Source organism: Protobothrops mucrosquamatus, unplaced genomic scaffold (genome assembly GCF_001527695.2).
Source record: "Protobothrops mucrosquamatus isolate PMUCROS unplaced genomic scaffold, P.Mucros_1.0 scaffold_243, whole genome shotgun sequence".
Taxonomy (NCBI): domain Eukaryota; kingdom Metazoa; phylum Chordata; class Lepidosauria; order Squamata; family Viperidae; genus Protobothrops; species Protobothrops mucrosquamatus.
The window spans coordinates 148,093-166,327 of record NW_015386319.1 but is presented as its reverse complement, the minus strand read 5'-3'; the positions used below and the strand labels follow the sequence as shown (position 1 = coordinate 166,327).

The 18,235-nt window shown below is 39.6% G+C and overlaps 1 protein-coding gene across 1 annotated transcript in view; it reads left to right on the top strand.

Moving 5' to 3' along the window:
- The window catches only part of CRIP2 (cysteine rich protein 2), a 106,539-nt gene that overhangs the window by 77,001 nt on the left and 11,303 nt on the right, over positions 1-18,235 (top strand). Inside the window, exons 5-7 of the mRNA XM_015830401.1 lie at positions 9,788-9,856; positions 15,111-15,205; positions 17,583-17,640. Of these exons, the coding sequence (XP_015685887.1) occupies positions 9,788-9,856; positions 15,111-15,205; positions 17,583-17,640 (222 nt within the window). The remainder of the gene's footprint in view (positions 1-9,787; positions 9,857-15,110; positions 15,206-17,582; positions 17,641-18,235) is intronic.

Sequence of the window (18,235 nt, the reverse complement as noted above, 5' to 3'; positions counted from 1 at the left end):
ATAATTTGTCTTACATTGTACTTCATATATCTTCCAGTTATAAATCCAGATTGATCACTATGAATCAATTGCCTCAGCACTTGCATTAATCTATTTGCCAATACTTTTGAAAAAATCTTATAATCTGTATTCAATAAAGATATAGGTCTATAATTCTTAGGTTGAGTCAAATCCTGACCCTCCTTTGGAATCAACGATAAAAAAGACTTCTTGTGGGGAGACACAAAGTGGCACATTCATAGAGAACCTTGTTTTATATTTATTCCAAACTCTCAAAATGACACGCCTAGTAAAATGATTATTAAAATCAACATTTACTTTAACTTTGTCAAATCACAGGTAACCATGCCAACTAAACCTTAATTCCAATAAGTCCAATAACCTCTTATTCTGAAGGTTCACGCATTCTTTTAGCGAAACCAAACAACAAGCATTAAAGTACAATTTCAAATCAAACCCCCTCTTTCCTTAGCATCTTGTAATAATTTATATCTAATTCTCAGTTTTTTCCCCTGCCATATAAACTTAGAGATATCCCTCTGTCATTGTTTAAATGGAGTATCAGTTGCAAGTATTGATAATGTTTGAAACAGGAAGAGCATCTTTGGTAAAATATTCATCTTAATCACAGAAATTCTACCCAGTAATGATAAATGCAACTCCCAATGAAAAAAAACAGTATGCAACAAACAAACCCCTTTTGCCCAATCCTTCTCAACCAGAAACAGCCCCACTAGAATTGACCAATCGATTCCTTCCCTTAAACGGAAACACGCAGACCCACAACCCCCCCCTCAAAGAAGATGTGCAGACACCTAACCAAAAGACAACTTCAAATATCCCTAAAAAGGTCACCTCAAATAACCCTAAAAAACTCACTCCAAACATCCCAAAAAAGCCACATTAACCAACACACCTGAGATAAACAGAAAAACACCCCAGACTGCACACACCGCCCAAAAAAAGAAAGGAGAGCGTTGTTAATAGGAGACTCCATTCTCAAAGGAACAAAACCATCCATCTGCAGACCAGACATACAATCCAGGGAGGTATGCTGTCTCCCTGGAGCAAAAATCAAAGATATGGCTGTGAAACTAACCAAAATAATTAGGCCCACAGACTACTACCCCTTCCTCCTCCACCACACTGGGATGAACAACACAACAAACAACCTGAGTACAATAGTGAGGGACTACAAACATCTAGGCAATGAAGTCAAGAAGCTAGGAGCACAAGTAGTGTTCTCTTCAGTTCTCCCAAAGAAAGGCCAACACCCACTGAGGGAAAAAAGAATTTTAAAAATAAACCATTGGCTAAAGGGTTGGTGTCGCCAAGAAAACTTTGGTTTCCTGGATCATAGACTGCACTTCCTACACAAAGAACTATTGGCAAGAGATGGGCTACACTCACGAAAACAGGCAAAAATGTACTTGGAAAAAGACTGACCCAACTCATCAGGAGGCCTTTAAACTAAAACTGAGGGGGGGAGGGCGACCAACCTCTAGAAACTCTGGAACCCAAAACCAATCACAAATTCCAAGAAAGCAAATCAAACAATGCAGAGATGAAAAAAAGAAGAACTCAAACAACATCCAGGAGACAGATGAAACACCCCCATAGACAGGCATAAAAATCTTAAATGCTTATACACAAACACTCAAAGCTTGGGGAACAAACAGGGTGAACTAGAACATAGTTGGCATTACGGAAACCTGGTGGGATGAAACCCATGAATAGAATGGACAGATGGATGGATACAAGTTATTCAAAAGAAACAGGTCTATAAAAAGAGGAGGGGAAGTTGCACTATATGTAAGAGAACACTACATATCTGCAGAAATGCACATGACCCAAGACAAAATCTCTCCAGAAAGTATATGGAGAAAGCAAAAGTGACATTGCCATAGGTGCTTATTACAGACCGCCCAACCAACCAGATGAAATAGACGAACTCTTTGCCAACCAACTAACAAATGCATGCAGGAAGCACACCACAGTAGTAATGGGAGACTTCAACTACCCAGATATCAACTGGGAGACAAACTCTGCAGTGAGCGGGAGATCAAACAGATTCCTAACCAACCTAGCCAACAACTTTGTCACTCAAAAGGTGGAGGAGGAAACTAGACGTAAAGCTATACTGGACTTAATCCTTACAAACAGAGAAGAAGTGATAGAGGGAATCGAAATTACCGGAACCCTGGGTGAAAGTGACCACGTCATACTAGAATTTAATATAATGCAAACACCAGCAATAGAAAACAATCCAACCAAGGTCCCAAATTTCAAAAGAGCCGACTTTAACAAACTAAGAGAGAACCTAGGAAAAATCCCATGGATGAAAATCCTAAAGGGGAAAACAGCCCAGGAAGTGTGGGAAACCCTGAAAAATATGATCACAAGCACAATACCACTGAGAAAGAACAACAAGAAATCCAAGAAGAAAGCAGCATGGCTGCACAAAGAACTCACTAACAAACTAAAAGACAAAAAGGACAAATTTAAAATAAGCAAGAAAATGGTAAGGGAGCATCTATCCAACCTTGATGAATATAAATCACCGGGACCCGTCAGGCTACATCCCAGAGTTCTGAAAGAGCTGGCAGAGGTTATCTCAGAACCGTTGCATCATATCCTCCATAAATCCTGGAGCACCGGGGAAGTACTAGAGCAGTGGTGGCGAACCTATGGCACGGGTGCCAGAATTGGCACTCGGAGCCCCCTCTGTGGGCACACGTGCCGTTGCCCCAGCCTTGCCTCCTCCCGCAACCTCCTCTCCAGAAGCCCCCCTGAAGGAGAGTCGGCCCCGAGCGTGGCCCACACGGAGCAGCACAGCCAAGGACATGGCAGCCAGGCAGCGTAGACAAGACTCTGCCCTCACACCCCATCATGCAGTTGATGCTGCAGGGCGCAGGCAGAGGGTGTGGCCACCATAGCGCTGCTGGGCGGCCTGGGCAATCTGCGGCGGGGCCTGGAGGCAGTGAGTGGTCCTGTGGGCAGGCGGGGCGGGGGATGGGGGGGCAGAGTGGGGGCGGGGCAAGGGATGGAGCAGAGGCAGGGCCAGTTTTTGGGCACTTGGTCTCTAAAGGTTTTGCCATCACTGTACTAGAGGATTGGAAAAGGGATGATGTGATCCCCATCTTCAAGAAAGGAAAAAAATGGACCCAGGAAACTATAGACCAATCAGTTTAACATCAATACCTGGGAAAATCCTAGAAAAGATTATCAAAAAACAGATCTGCGAACAACTAGAAGCAAACAAAATCATAACTAGTAGCCAGCACAGGCTTGTCAAAACTAGTCCTCAATGTCACTACATCCACATGGAGAGAAGTAAGCAGTGGGGTACCACAAGATTCCATCTTAGGCCCAGTACTCTTCAATATCTTCATCAATGACTTAGATGAGAGAATAGAAGAGGACACCAAACTAGCAGGAGTAGTCAACACCCCAGAAGACAAACAAAGGATCCAAAAAGATCTTGACCAACTTGAACAATGGGCTCTATCCAACAAAATGAGTTTCAATGTGGAGAAAAGCAAGTCTTATACTTAGGCAGGAAAAACCAAAGGCACAAATACAGATTGGGCGAGACCTGGCTCAAAAACAGTAATTGTGAGAGGGACCTTGGAGTCCTAGTGGACGATCACTTGACTATGAGCCAGCAGTGTGCAGCAGCAACCAAAAAAGCTAACAAAATTTTGGGTTGTATAAACAGAGGCATAGAATCAAGATCACGAGAAGTACTATTACCAGTTTATAAAGCCCTAGTAAGACCACACCTAGAATACTGCAGCCAATTTTGGGCACAATACTACAAAAAAGATGTTGAGAGTTTGGAAAAAATTCAAAGAAGAGCAATTAAGATGATCAGGGGCCTGGAGACTAAAACATACAAAGAACGGCTACAAGATTTGGGTCTGGCTAGTCTAAGGAAAAGAAGAAATAGGGGAGACATGATAGCAGTGTTCCAGTATCTGAGGGGCTGCCACAAGGCAGAGGGGGGCAGGTTGTTCATCAAAGCACCAAATGAAAGGACGAGAAAAAACGGTTGGAAACTGACCAAGGAGAGAAGCAACCTGGAACGAAGGAGAAATTTCCTGGGTAATTTTCTTGGGTATTTTTTTTTACTTTTGTGTTTGCATGAACATTCATTTTGATATTTTGACTGTTTATATAAAATTCAGTTTAACTCTCTATATATGTAGTATATATTCATACATATAAAACTGTACCAAAACAAAAGTATATGCAAACAAAAACTGTATAAGTTCGCACCATACAACAGAAAGTGAAGTGCAGTTGCTTTCCTAGCAAAGAAACCTGGGAAGACATAGCAACAGCAAACTCTTCCATGGGTTGACAGAGTTAGCTTACTGTCCAGATTGAATAACTCACAGGTGTCTTAATAGAAGAGAATATTTGTAGCCGAAGGTTGAACTATGGGATCCTTGGTGCTCTTTGAGCTTGGTTGTTTTCTTGCTGAGTGCTGATGACATTACCTAGTTTGGTAATGAAACATCTCCAAGAAAACAACCAAGCTCAGAGAGCACCAAGGACCCCACAGTGTCTATGCCTGAACAGCATTTTATTAAATCAGCTTTGAGTCAAGTCAGCTTGACTATAGGGCAGGAACAACTTAAATAATAAATCCAGATATGCCCTTAGTCAGAACTGAATGTGTTTCAGAATATAATAAACAGTCTGGAATTGGGGACAGATCTAAATTTTCCAACTTTCTGTTACAAACCAAAGTGTACACTAAGGAATATATTTTTTAAAATGTGTGGATAATGTCCACTAAAATGCAAGGAACCAGAAAAATTGCTACAAGAATTTCGGGCTTCCGCTTGAGACCTTGCTGTGATGCAGACACAGGAAGACGGATTCCGTCTTTCATGTCTGGTTTCTCTCCACTGGGAAACCCTGGAAAGGGTCGAAAGCCGCCCCGTAGAGGCGGCAAGCAAGGAGGGGACTCTCATTGATCGTGGGGTGGTGGCAGCCCCTGTTCGATCCGAGGAAGCCCTCCAAACTGCCGGAGGAAAGACTGGCTGCGGACAATGAAAGTCAACAAGCACTACCAAGCAACCTTACAGCAACATGCAGGGCTTTTTTTGTTATAGAACACCCCGGAACACAGTTCTGGCACCTTTTTTCAATGGATTTTCCAGAGTTGCATTCTTTTCCTATTGTTGCCCTTCCTATCCTTGTTTGTTTTTGAAAAGGCCCTGCTGGCTGCATGGTGCGAGAGGGGTCCCCTCTGGCACTGTCTGCCTCCTCTAGGAGGAGCCATGAGGCGCCAGAGCACTACAGCCAGAGTGTGGCTTGATTGGCTAGGTCAGACCATGTGGTGTGGAAGCCGATGGTACCGGTGGGAAACACATAAGAAAATATACTTGGCAAATACAGCCTTTTAAAAATTAACAAAAATGGTAACTTGAGATCATCCTAACACATTAACATATAAATACATCTGCTGGACCATCTCTCAACTCCATTTTTGCCAGTCTTTGGATTTTCCTTTCCAGAATGCTGTAATTTGGACTGATTTTGATGGTAGTCATTAGATAACCTGCTTCTATTTTTCCGGCTATTCACCACCATGTTCTTGGATTCTCCCAACCACTTTATTCCCACAGACAATTTGCCCCTGTTGCATTTAGTCCTTCTTCCAAAGCTGTAGTTAACTGTAGTTCAGTTTCCTCCTAGAGAAATCTCATCCTGGCCTGACTCTCTGAAATGCCACAGGAGTGCAGGAATGTCAGCTGTCATGTTCGGGAGTCTCAGTCACGAGTGGCCCAGGACCACTACCTTCCAGCCCTTTTCCTACGAACTGCAGGCTCCCAGACTCTGCTCTTCCGGGAAGAGCCCATCCAAAGATCCGTACCCTCAAGGGCCCACACTGAAGTGAAAGCCCCTAAAGCCTAACCCCGAGGGAGCTTAGCTGAAGTCTCTGGGTCCTTGGAGACGCCAGCACAGGAAATGACCCAAGACAGCCACAGGCCTATGGAAGCCCATAAGTGTGTGCACTGAGTCGGGATCGCTAATTGGTAGTGGTCTCTCACGATACCACCAGGCTCCTGCTACCTCCTCCAGCTTGACAGGCACCTCCAGCCCTGAAAGGGAGGCTCAGTTCCTTCTCTCGGAGCTCTGCCAAGCATCATCTTGCTCCCCCCTCCCCCCGCTGCCCTCTCACCTTGGCTGGTCCTCCCCTCAGCCCCACTCCTCAGCTATGAGAAGCATCCCCGCACACACCTCCCTGTCCCCAGGCCAGGCCCAGGCAGGCCCAACCCAGCAGGCCTTGGTTTTCCCTCCCGCCCCCTCCCCGGAATAAACATGGAGGCCATCTTTCATGAGAGGGTGAGTGAGCCTTTTGCCTTCCCTTACAGAAGGTGAGGCGTGAGGTTAAAAAGAGGTGAAGCGACAGGAAAGAAAAGCAGCTGGCGTGGAAGCTTGCCTGACAGTGAAACTTTGCTGTTTCAGTTCCTTGGGTAGTTCAAAGGCTGGGATGTCTACAAAAATCTCTTTTTAGTCTTTTATACTTTATATTCAAACTGCAGAGGGGAAGAATAAGAATAAAGACAATGTCTTGTGATTTGGAGATATTATTATTAATAATATATATTATGTATTGATCGGATGTAAAAGTAGACCTACAGTATGAGGTTTAATCAGATCTATTTATTAAATTGGGTTTAACTTAAAGGTAAATTAAAAGTAATCTGTTCACTGACAAAGTTTCAACTTTAATATCCATATTAATATATCCATATTAAAGTCCAAATATAAATTTTTCCACCTTGTTTGACAACTTCTTAAAAATAATTCAATCTTTTACAAGCAACCAAATTTTGTTTTATTGGGCCAATTTCATTCACATAGAAAGTTGACATTTCCACTCATTAAACTAAATGGGTATGCCAGTGGTAAATGTCCCAAAAGTTTAATAAAATGCCTTCTTGTAATTTAAAGCCACACAGTACATGGTAACATTAATACTAGTATTAACTTACCTTGAACAAAATCCTAGTCTTTTAGATTACATTAAAAATTGAAGGGTTTTTTTTTTAACTACAAAGATAAATCTTGTAGGGTAAGGCAAGGCGGGTTGTATGATGTGTGAGTTCCAGTACTTTTTTTTTTTTTTTACAAAAAAACCGCAATGTGGATGAAACTGGGTGAGATCTGATCCTTTCTTCATGATTTTAAGACCTCTTCCTGAAAATCTGCCCAAAGCACTTCCCTCGATGAAAGAGGGAAAGGGAATTTCCACCCCACTTCCTCAGAAAAGAAAAGCGGTGAATTAATACTTGGGGATACAGGCGAAACTTGTAAGACTTATCTGGAATTAAAATATATTTACAGCTTGAACATTTGAGGACTAAAAGTGTTTTTAAGACCTTTTTATTTTTTTAAAGAAAAAGACTTGAAAAGTTATCGTATAAGTTTTGGAGCTAAACCCGGAAAAGTGGTGTTGATGACATCTAGTGGGGAATCACAGCACTACAACTTATTTACGCCTAAAGGAAATCTGGCTTGAAGCCCAGAACTAGATAAGACTTTGGCTGGCCTTGGAACTACCAGTATTTTGTTACTGAGAATTACAGTAGAGAAAAAGGGAGTAGGCTTGGGGGTTGCTTATCTATGTGGCAGAGATGATAAACATTTTAAATTTGGCCTGTCTGAACTCTGAACATAAATACTGACTCTCAGAACTGCATTATGGATTTATTTTTTTTTGTAGAAGAAATACATGGAACACTTTGGATAACAAATCTTAATTGTTAAACAATCCTCAATGATTCTTCTTTCTCCCTGGACAGAAAAGACATATTTTTTTTACTGGACAGAGAAATTTGAACTTTACTTATATCTGCTTAGGGGAGATTCAGGAATAGACAGTCGGCTGGATAAATCTATAAAGGCTACTTATAAAAATAAAATAAAATAAAATAAAATAAAATGGATGATTCATAGCAGTAAATAGTAAAACATCATCTTTAACATCTGCAGCCTTAACTTGCCATGTCACCAAGAAAATACTGACGAAACACAGAAAGAAATTCTCTCCATGTTGAAATTAATACAAAAAACAATTATTTTAGCTTGTGAGCAGGTTACTAATAACACAAAGGAGATAAAAGAACAATTTTTAATTCAAATCTACGCAGTCAGAAGACAACTACAGAGAAGGAACCAGCAACTCAGAAAATAGAAGGAAAACTAGAGAATGATGACACAAATATTGAGGATCCAAAAGAGGAAACAAACAACCAGATTCAGATAAATGAAAACTCAGAAGATATAACGATAATACTGGAAACAGAAAAGACATTTTATAAATTAAGGTTTCAGAACATACTGGATGACAAGGAAGGAGAGCTGATAGAATGGAAGATAAAGCCGTTAATAGAACTGTGGGGAACCAGAGAAGGAGGGAGGCGGTTTAAACGGGCTAACTCTTCCAAAAATATTTAACTAAATTGTTTCTTTTGTTCCAAATAATATATATAAAAATAGAGGAAGAATTATTTGATAATCCAAATGCACTGACTTGGAAAGCTAGTTGGCAAAGAAAGAAATCTAGAGTAAGATTGAAGGAAACAAAAGCTTTGACCTATTAGAGGGGATGCTACATTATTGATTAGAAGTTTGAATATGGTTAAGAATAGATTGTTAGAAATAGAAATATTATTATAACTAGATAGTTAGGATTTGTAATTAGAATATTATATCTTGGTATGAGAAGGAAAATAAGAATATGTTAAGAATATTTTGGTTGCCCAAATATAACTTGTTTTGAAATTATAAATGATTGGGATACTTTGAATATGGATGGGAAACTAAAATTGAAAAAAAGCAAAAATAGGATATGGATTAAATAAGTGGAAATTGAATGCAAATGCAATTAAGATATGCTTTGGCTAGGAAAGATATTTTAAACTGATATTATTGATATTATTAGAAAAATGTAACAAATGTTGATATGCACTTGTATGTTTATTAACAATAATAAGAATTGTATTTGCTTAATGCGGAAAAAATGTTATTACCAGAAGAAGAGAGGATGTATTGGCAGGTGTAACATTGGACTTAGTTGGAAAAACTTATATGTATCACTGAATTACTAATGGACTCAGTCATCCCGTTGTCTATTGAGCACTTGCTTGTGAAAATAGAAAATTAATAAAACATGTATTAAAAAAAAATCAGTAGATAGGGCTACAGCCTGCAAGTCAGGTACATCTGGATTAGCAAACCAGAATATGTTATACAAAAATAAAAATATGGAATGGAATATACAAAATAAATTAATTATGCATGTAGTTTCAATTTGGATAATTTATAAAGGTGAAGAAATTCATTTTTCGTGGTACCAAACTAATTGATTTTAAAGTACAACACAATATTCTTAAGCCAGACTGCTTAATTAAGATATTTTAAATCTTAATTAAGCAGTCTGGCTTAAGAATATTTATTAATTAGGATCTGAATAGTACAGGACTATGATCTATAATGCATAGGTGATAGAAATCTTGCTTAGAATATTAAATAATTAATATGGCCACTTAACTCTTCTGTGATATTCCTATTTTGTTTCTTCTCAGTACAGTGGTAATTCTGCTTTTTTACTTTTCCACAAAAGATGTAGGGTGGATTCAGGGCATCAATTATCAGGTTCAGAGTATATTTCCAAAGAGAACTAATGTCCATCTAATGCAGCTCTTGTCATCAGAATTTTGCTTGTGCGTGTGTGTGTAATTAAATGCATTCTTACCTGTTTCAGCCTCCAGCATTACTACGTTCACTGGAGAGCCCAATGTCTGTCCACACTGCTCCAAGAAAGTCTACTTTGGTGAGTTTTCTGAAGATCTCCTGTTTGCATTGGACCTGCACTATATTTATCTCACAAGTACAATGGATCTTGCAGCTCTGTTGAAAGAAGCACACTTCATCTGGAAATGGTAGATTTTTTAAAAGGGAGTTATCCTAATTTTATTGTGGAAAATACAAAGTATTGGTTTTTTTATACATGAGATCATTACTGTTCTCTGAGATGTATCATAGCAATATAACATTCCAGCCACATTCACATACTTACTTTGCTCTAGTGCCATCCCATCCCAGCCTGTCCCAATCATGCTGTTCTAAATCTTGTTTGCCCCAGAATTCACCCTTACTGGACACCAGAATGGGTTAGGCTGTAGTGCTATTCAAACACACAGTTCTAAAAATTATGATTTGTGGTTTCCTTTGCTGAAACTCCAGCCCCAGCTATTCATATGAAGAGCTTTCTGTATTCAACATGTAGATAGCTGTGGTTATTCCATGCTGTCAAGGTTGATTCGCAAGGCATTTCTTTCTGCTTACAACTTGACAAGAAGCTAAGGGAGTGAGATTGGGTATGATTGGAATGTGTGGGAAGCTGGGAGGGGAAAAAAGAATTTATGTGAGCTGTTTACAGCCTGAGAAATTCTCATAACCCCAAGATCAAATGCTGAAGACTTTAGAAAAGTGCAGACTGTTTTCCCAAAATAAAATGTTTAACCTGGATTGGTGGACAGTGGACACTGGGTGGCCCAGGGGAAGGAAAAGGGTTTTTTTACTATGCTGTGCTTCATGCCAAAACCTTAGAACTGGCTTTGCTTCTTCTGTGCCTATATGGATCTGTCAGTAAAGTTTTACTCTTGGTAACAAAAAAATATATCAGGAGTTTCTTTTGCTGTACATGCACTGCATTTTTCCCATCCTAAAAGTAATCAGTTGAGACTTTTTTCAAAGAGAAGTTTATGAGAAATGGAAGATAAACATCTTTGAATGATTGATGTATAGGTGGTTGCTGTTGTGGCTGTTGAAGGACTAATCAATCAAATCTAATAAATTCTGACTGCTTCCTTGAAGCAATATAGCAAGCAGAAACTCACATAATAAGCATGTAATGCAAGTAGATTGTAACAAAATGCAGAAAATAGAATGCAGTCTGCTGTTGTGTCACATGGACTCCTGGATATGCATACTGTTCTTGTCCTTTGATAAGCATAAGCTGGGAAACTGGCATGGGAAAAGGAGACAGGCAATTACATTCACATAGTGACATTCTCATTAGGAAGGGAACTTGAAAAGGGGATGATGTGCTGGAAGAAAAAGAAGACTTAATTCAGATGGAGATTTTGGGATTTGGAGAGGGAAGAAATTGGCATATGAAAAAAATGGATTTAGGCAGTTTTAGCTGCTGAAATTATATAGATTCCAGGGTGACACAAGTTCAGTGAAGCAATTCAGAGTGGACCAGGAAAAGACTATTGATTAATAAACAGTAATATACAATAATATAACAGTAATAATAGTAAAATAAATCAGCTCTGAGAAGATGTGCCTAATAGGGAAGATCCAAGAAATTTTTGGAGGTAATCAGTCAAGCATTATTAATTTTGTTATTCATCTCTGAAGAGAGATATCTATTGATACTATAAGGGGTAAAAAAAATCAGTTTGTGCCGTGATTGATAACCTCTTGACTATTATTGACTAAGAAAAAGGTTGAGGAAAGAAAAACAGGAAGGAAATGAATAATGTAGATGGACAAATTGAAGCTGCACTCCCTCTTGACATATTGTTTTGGGTATCTTTTTTGGGGGGTGCTGCTGTTTGGTTCTCCATATTTGGGTATTGGGTGCTCCTGGGTAGATGCATAGCTGGGTGCCCTGAGTTCAGGTCAGATGTGTCTCTGGTCCTACTGGGAATGAAGCCGCGTCCTATTGTCAGTTGATCATGCCTATCTCCCAAGGGCCTTCAGTTTGCCCACATTCCCAATAGCCATGGCTTCCATGGCCAAAGTTTGTTGGTGCCCAACGGAAATCAAAGACTGCTGTGTCTGATAAGGTGGGCCTGTTAATTGCCAGCCTTTTTTCCACTTCTTTCTAATATGAAATTTTTTGGACAATCCTTTGGAAACAAGCTACAAAGTTGATGGCTATCTACTTGCAGAATCGAAGTAGTAAAAATACTAGCACAAGGCAGGTTTATTTCTGAGTTAAGCATTATGAGATACAACCCACTTATATTCCAGATGCAGTACATTCATTCTCATACTGCACTTCATTGCTGAGCAAGCATATTACTTGCTTCTGAGCTCTACTGCTAAGTTCCAAAAGCTACAGTGAAGCTTCTCTGAGAATGAGCCAAGTAAGCTTGATGATAGAAGATTGACCAATGAACTGTTCATTGGCTAAAAGTTTAGCTAATCTCACTGAGAGAACATACTATACCAATCTGTGAAGAATGATGGCCACAGAGCAGAAGCAGATGTGAAGGACTACAGTGAAATGGCAGTTTCCCAGGAAGGAGGAAGCACAAGGGAGGGGGAGAGACAAACAATATGGCCTGGAGATGGTTAGGAAAAAGAAAGTGGTCAGATAGCCACTCCCTAGAATCTCCTGGTGTATGTCTTTTAGGCTCAGAGAAGTAAGAATTTAGTCTGGCAAGATGCTGTCTGTTATAATACTGTTATACATACCCAAGGATTAAAGTCAGGCTAAGCCCAGGTATGATGTGAAACAACTCAGACAAAAGTTCAATTTTTTATTTGCTTAAAACAATAGATAGCATCTTGCCAGACTAAACCAAGGTTCTTAAGGAACTGGCAAACATGATCTCAGAACTATTGAATAAAATCTTTCAAAGCTTCTGAAGCACTGGGGAAAGAGGATTGTAAAACAGCTGATGTGCTTCCAGTCTACAAAAAGCAAAAAAAAAAGTGGATCCAGGAAATTACAGACCAGCCTGACATCAATAAGCGGGAAAATCCTGGAAAAGATAGTCAAGCAGCACGTTTGTGAGTTTCTAGAAACGAACAAGACAATTACTAGAAGCCAGCATAGGTTTGTCAAAAACAGATTATGCCAGACAAGCTTTATTGTCTTCTTTGATTAAGTGACTAAACTAGTGGATTAGGGAAATGCTGTGGACATAGTTGACTTAGACTTCAGTAAGGCATTTGACAAAATAGACCACAGCCTACTTCTTCATAAGATAGAACAATGTGGAACAGACAGTACCATCTACCAGATAGATTTGCAACTAGTTGACCAATTGCACTCAGCATGTAGTCCTCAATGGAATTACATGTACATGGAGGGAAGCGTGCAATGTAATACCTCAAGGTTCTGTTTTCGGCCCAGTGCTGTTCAACATCTTCCTAAATGGTTTAATGAGGGGATTTAAGGAGAACTCATCAAATTTGCAGACAATACCAATATGGGAGGAATAGCTAAGACTTTGGAAGACAGACTCAAGATTCAAAAAGATCCTGACAAGCTTATCAAAAACATGCAATTCAGTGATGAGAAAAGTGAGATCCTATGCATATGCACAGGTATAGTATAGGTGATACCTGGCTCAACAATAGCAACTGTGAGAAGGATCTACTGTAGGTGTTCTGTTTAATCCTTGCTATTCTAATGGATATACACTGGGAGATTCTAGGGAGTGGTATCCAAATTCTCTCTCTGTTTCTTACCAGTTTTCAACTGTACTGCATTGTCTCCCCCCTCTCCCCCCGCCATTTCTGGAAACTGATGCCTTAATGTGGTACTTCACAGCTGCTCTCCTTCTGTAGTGCTCCCCTTCTGTAGTCATCTCTTACACAATCAATGATAAAAGACAAAGAACAAGGTGGCATCACCAAAAGTTCCAATGTCAACACAGAGGAGGAATGATGGATGCAAAAGTCAGGGGCCAGACAGGATGGGGAATCGGAACCAGTGCCACTAATAGCAACCCTGCTAATGATAGGATAGTATCAGTAACTTTCAGTACATTTGGCTAGCAAGCATAACCCAAAGTTCAGTTTTATACCAAACTTTTTCATGCTGTTTTAGCATAACCAATCAATCAGAATAGAGCTGGAAGGGACCTTGGAGGTCTTCTAGCCCAATCCCCCGCTCAAGCAGCAGACCCTATATCATTTCAGACATGTCTGTCCAGTCTCTTCTTAAAAGCCTCCAGTGATGGAGTACCTTCAACTTCTGAAGGAATGCTGTTCCACTGGTTAATTGTTCTCATGTTGGAAGTTTCTCCTTAATTCCAAGTTGCTTTTCTCCTTGATTAGTTTCCATCGTTTCTTGTCTTACCTTCTGATGCTTTGGAAAATAGATTGACCCCTCTTTGTGGCAGCTCCTCAAATACTGGAATACTGTGGCCATATCACCCGTAGTCCTTCTTTTGTCTAGACTAGCCATACCCAATTCTTGCAACCGTTCATTTTTTCCAGGCCTTTAATCATCTTAGTTGCTCTTCTCTGCACTTTTTCCAAAATCTCAACATATTTTTATAATGTGGTGGTCAAAACTGAATGCATTATTCCTGATATGATTTTATAATATTTCACGTGATTTTGATTCTATGCCTCTGTTTATACAACCAAGGATTGTATTAGCTTTTTGGGCTGTTGCCGCACTGTTGGCTCATATTTAAGTGATCGTCCACTAGGACTCTAAAGTCCCTCTCACAGTTACTGTTTTTGAGTCAGGTCTTGCCTAATCTGTACTTGTATCTTTGGCTTTTCCTGCCTAAGTGTAAAACTTTGCTTTTCTCCACATTAAATTTCATGTTATTGGATAGGGCCCATTGTTCAAGTCTGTCAAGATCTTTTTGGATCCTGAGCTTTTCTTCTGGGGTGTTGGCTATTCCTGGCAGCTTAGTGTCATCTGCAAATTTGATGTTCCCCTTCTATTCCCTCATCTAAGTCATTTATGAAGATATTGAAGAGTACTGGGCCTAAGACGGAATCTGGTGGTACTGCACTACTTACCTCCATGTAGATGTAGTACCATTATGGACTACTCGTTGAGTATGGTTTGTCAGCCAGTTACAAATCCACCTGGTGGTGATGCTGTCTATCCCATATTGTTGAATTTTAAATACAGTTGAAATCTATATTCACTTCAGAATGTAATATTCTCTGAAGGTGCTGAAATCAATGTTGAGGACAAGGATGAAGTATTACGATTCTTATTTTTAACAATATACAACTGCCTTGACTCCAAGTGAGCATATTGATTTACGCCTATAAAAAAAGTTAAACTACATGGATTTTCTTCTGTATTGTAGCTGAGAAGGTGACTTCATTGGGCAAGGATTGGCACCGTCCCTGTCTACGCTGTGAGCGTTGCAAGAAGACTCTTATTCCTGGAGGCCATGCTGAGGTAGGAATCTATTAAGTTGGATTCAGGTTTTATCTTCTGGTGTTTTTGGAACTGAATTGGCAGGCCTTTTGCATATTTTGCTCCTAGATGACATGAAACAAGTTCTGGAAGAAAAACAAGTTTTGGCATGATTTCACATTAATATTTGACATCACAAAATAAACCACATATTGATTGTAATTAATTCTTTATATTTTAATTCATAATCAACTATTTCCTCCTTACTGTATCCTTTGGTCCCTACTAAATGTCTTTTGGACAGTAATTTCCAAATATTCTGATACACTCTGCATCTGATTCATTTATAAACAGGTGTATCTATAACAGTATAATGTATATATGTTGTCTGATTTCTACATTTTCTTACTGATATTTTGGAGGTGTATGTTTTTTGTTCATAAAATGTACTATATGCTACTGTTTTTAGAAACCAGGTGATGTACCTAGTTGATCTGGGCTGATCATAAAAACTTACAATAATCATATCTGGTTACTTTTTGGAATGGAGATTACCAGGAAATTCTAAGGTTGTACATTCAACTTACAAGTTAAAAAATCTGAGAAGACAGTGGGGGCAAGCCATGTAATCTACTTGGATATGTCTAGATATTCACTGAGAATCAAGTAATCAAAGGAGGCTTCACTTTTTTATAGTTCTAATGTGTTGTATTATGGATATAGAAATTCTTAGAACAAAGGGCTGCATTGCCACTATGGAAATTAGCCTGGTGATGTTGTGGTCCGTTGGCTGCCAGTAGAGCTAGCAGCACAGTCAGACGAGGAGGAGGAGATGGAGGAGGAGCCTGGGTCAACTTCAGAACTTTTGGAAGGCTCTGATGAGGAAGCAGAATCAGAGGCAGATGCAGAGCCATGGCCATTTGTCCGAGTCCAGGTGGAGAGGCAGCTGTCTTCGGGGCCTGAACTGAATCGGGGAGGAACAGATGGGGCCTGACCCAGATGCATAGAGAGGAGAGGAGAGCAATGGAAGGCAATAAGCCAGCTCTCAGGGAAAAGAAGTAGATGTTACCCAGCTCCTCCCTGGCTGGGAAATAAATAGTAGGGGTTTGGGAATGGCCTGTTGTCGCAGACAACCATTCGTTTTCCAGGATACATCAATCAAGTCAGATTCCTTTGTCAAAACCCAGTTGGGACTACTTGCTCTGTATTTGAGGTGCCAACTGAGTCTCCTTGCTGGGAATTAATAGGTTGTGAATTTGCCTCAACCGGTGTGAACAGGTACTGTTTCTGCTTGGTTAATCATTGAAAGACTAGTTATCTGTAGTTCTCATGTGAACAGAAATGGTCGCTGCCCTGTTTCAAAGGGAAAAAGACTTTCCTTTGGAACTGCTTGTTTTGGTTTTGTCTACCCAGCGTGAACAAAGATTGTTCCTGCCTGGTTTAATAAAAGGGGTTTGTTTACTTGTGAGTAAGTGGTTTCTCATTACTTTCTAAGGCTGGGTCAGAACAGGCAGGAGGTGGGTTTTGTCAGCGTCCAATGCCCAAAATGTTTGGAGCTGTTCTTTTTACAGTTTATACATTTTTACATATATCCTATTTCTCTCTCTCTCTCTCTCCCTCCCTCCCCCCCCTCTCTCTCTCACACAAAGCCAGCATAGACCTATACATACAGAGATTTTGGTTTCTAGCACCATGTCCCTATACCTGTCTCTTCTCATTTTTGTCACTTTTCTCACAAATATTTTCTGTAATAATTTTTAATGCAATCATATCCCTGCCTAACCTGTTTCAAACCTATTTAGCATTTCCTGCACCAAGTTTAAATCAGATGACTTCTGAAGACTTTTCCAAGTCTATGTGATTCTGTTAAAAAATCAACAGCATCCTTTTGCTACTGCAAGACAACTGCATGCCAAAAGAATAAGCAATGAAGACTAAATGTTCCCTCTAGGTACAGAGAGGTGTTAGATCACTGTTCTGCATTGTTTATCAGTGAGATTTGGGATCAGTGAGATATGCTTTTGCATTCAGGTACAAAGTGTACTACTTGCTATTAATGGACATGGCTTTTAATTAGGTCAAAGGCTTGTAGTTTTACTCCTGTGAATGCTAGAACCCAGGCAGCAATCTTATGTTGCAATTGTCTTGAAACAAAAAGTGTCAATATTTTAGTATGATAGATACCAGAGGCTAAGAAGGTTGTTTTATTTTGGGTACCTCCTCTAGAGTAGGTCTTTATGTAAACTAGGTGATTTATACTTAATGTGCTTTGAGGTATAAAGTGATTTAAAATAATGATGGGAACAAAACTATTGATTTTGTTCAATAGTTAACAATGCATAGAAAATTGTTAACAGAAAGAGGCTGATCTTATGTCTTACATTAATGTATTCATCTTCTGTTTTTTTCCCCCTTCTAGCATGATGGACAGCCATATTGCCACAAACCATGCTATGGGATCCTGTTTGGACCAAAAGGTGAAGTGATGGACAGAGATCAGTTTAAATATTGAAAATGAACAGGCTTGTTTATTATTACTTCTTTTGTTGGAATTAAGATCTAGTCTTGTACTTAATAATTCAGGTTTAGCAGATTTACAGCAGAGATAACAAAACCTTGGTTGGGGTGAGGGCATAAGCTTTTGAAGTTTATGCTGGGAACCATATTACAAAAGAGTTGGGGTCACATCAAGAAATAGAACATTTTAAAAAGTAGGCCATAATTAATGTAAATATTAATTACATTAATATTATTACTGATATAATGTTCCATAGAATAATAATATTATGCAGATAATATTATCAATAAAGAAGAATATATTACTTCTGAATAATTTATTTCATTTACAGGAGTCCTCGGCTCCCAACCATAATGGAGCCTGCCCATTATGGTAGTAAGTTATGACAGTTGTTATGTGAGGCAACTGCATGATCTCCTTGCTTAATGATACCCACCTGTGCTCTCCCTTAAGCATTCATTAAGCAGAGCATGAAGTGCTTCAGGGATAGGGGACCAGAATGCCCAGCCCTGCCTGCTCTGGACCTCCTAAGGCCTCTCTCACCCAGAGACACC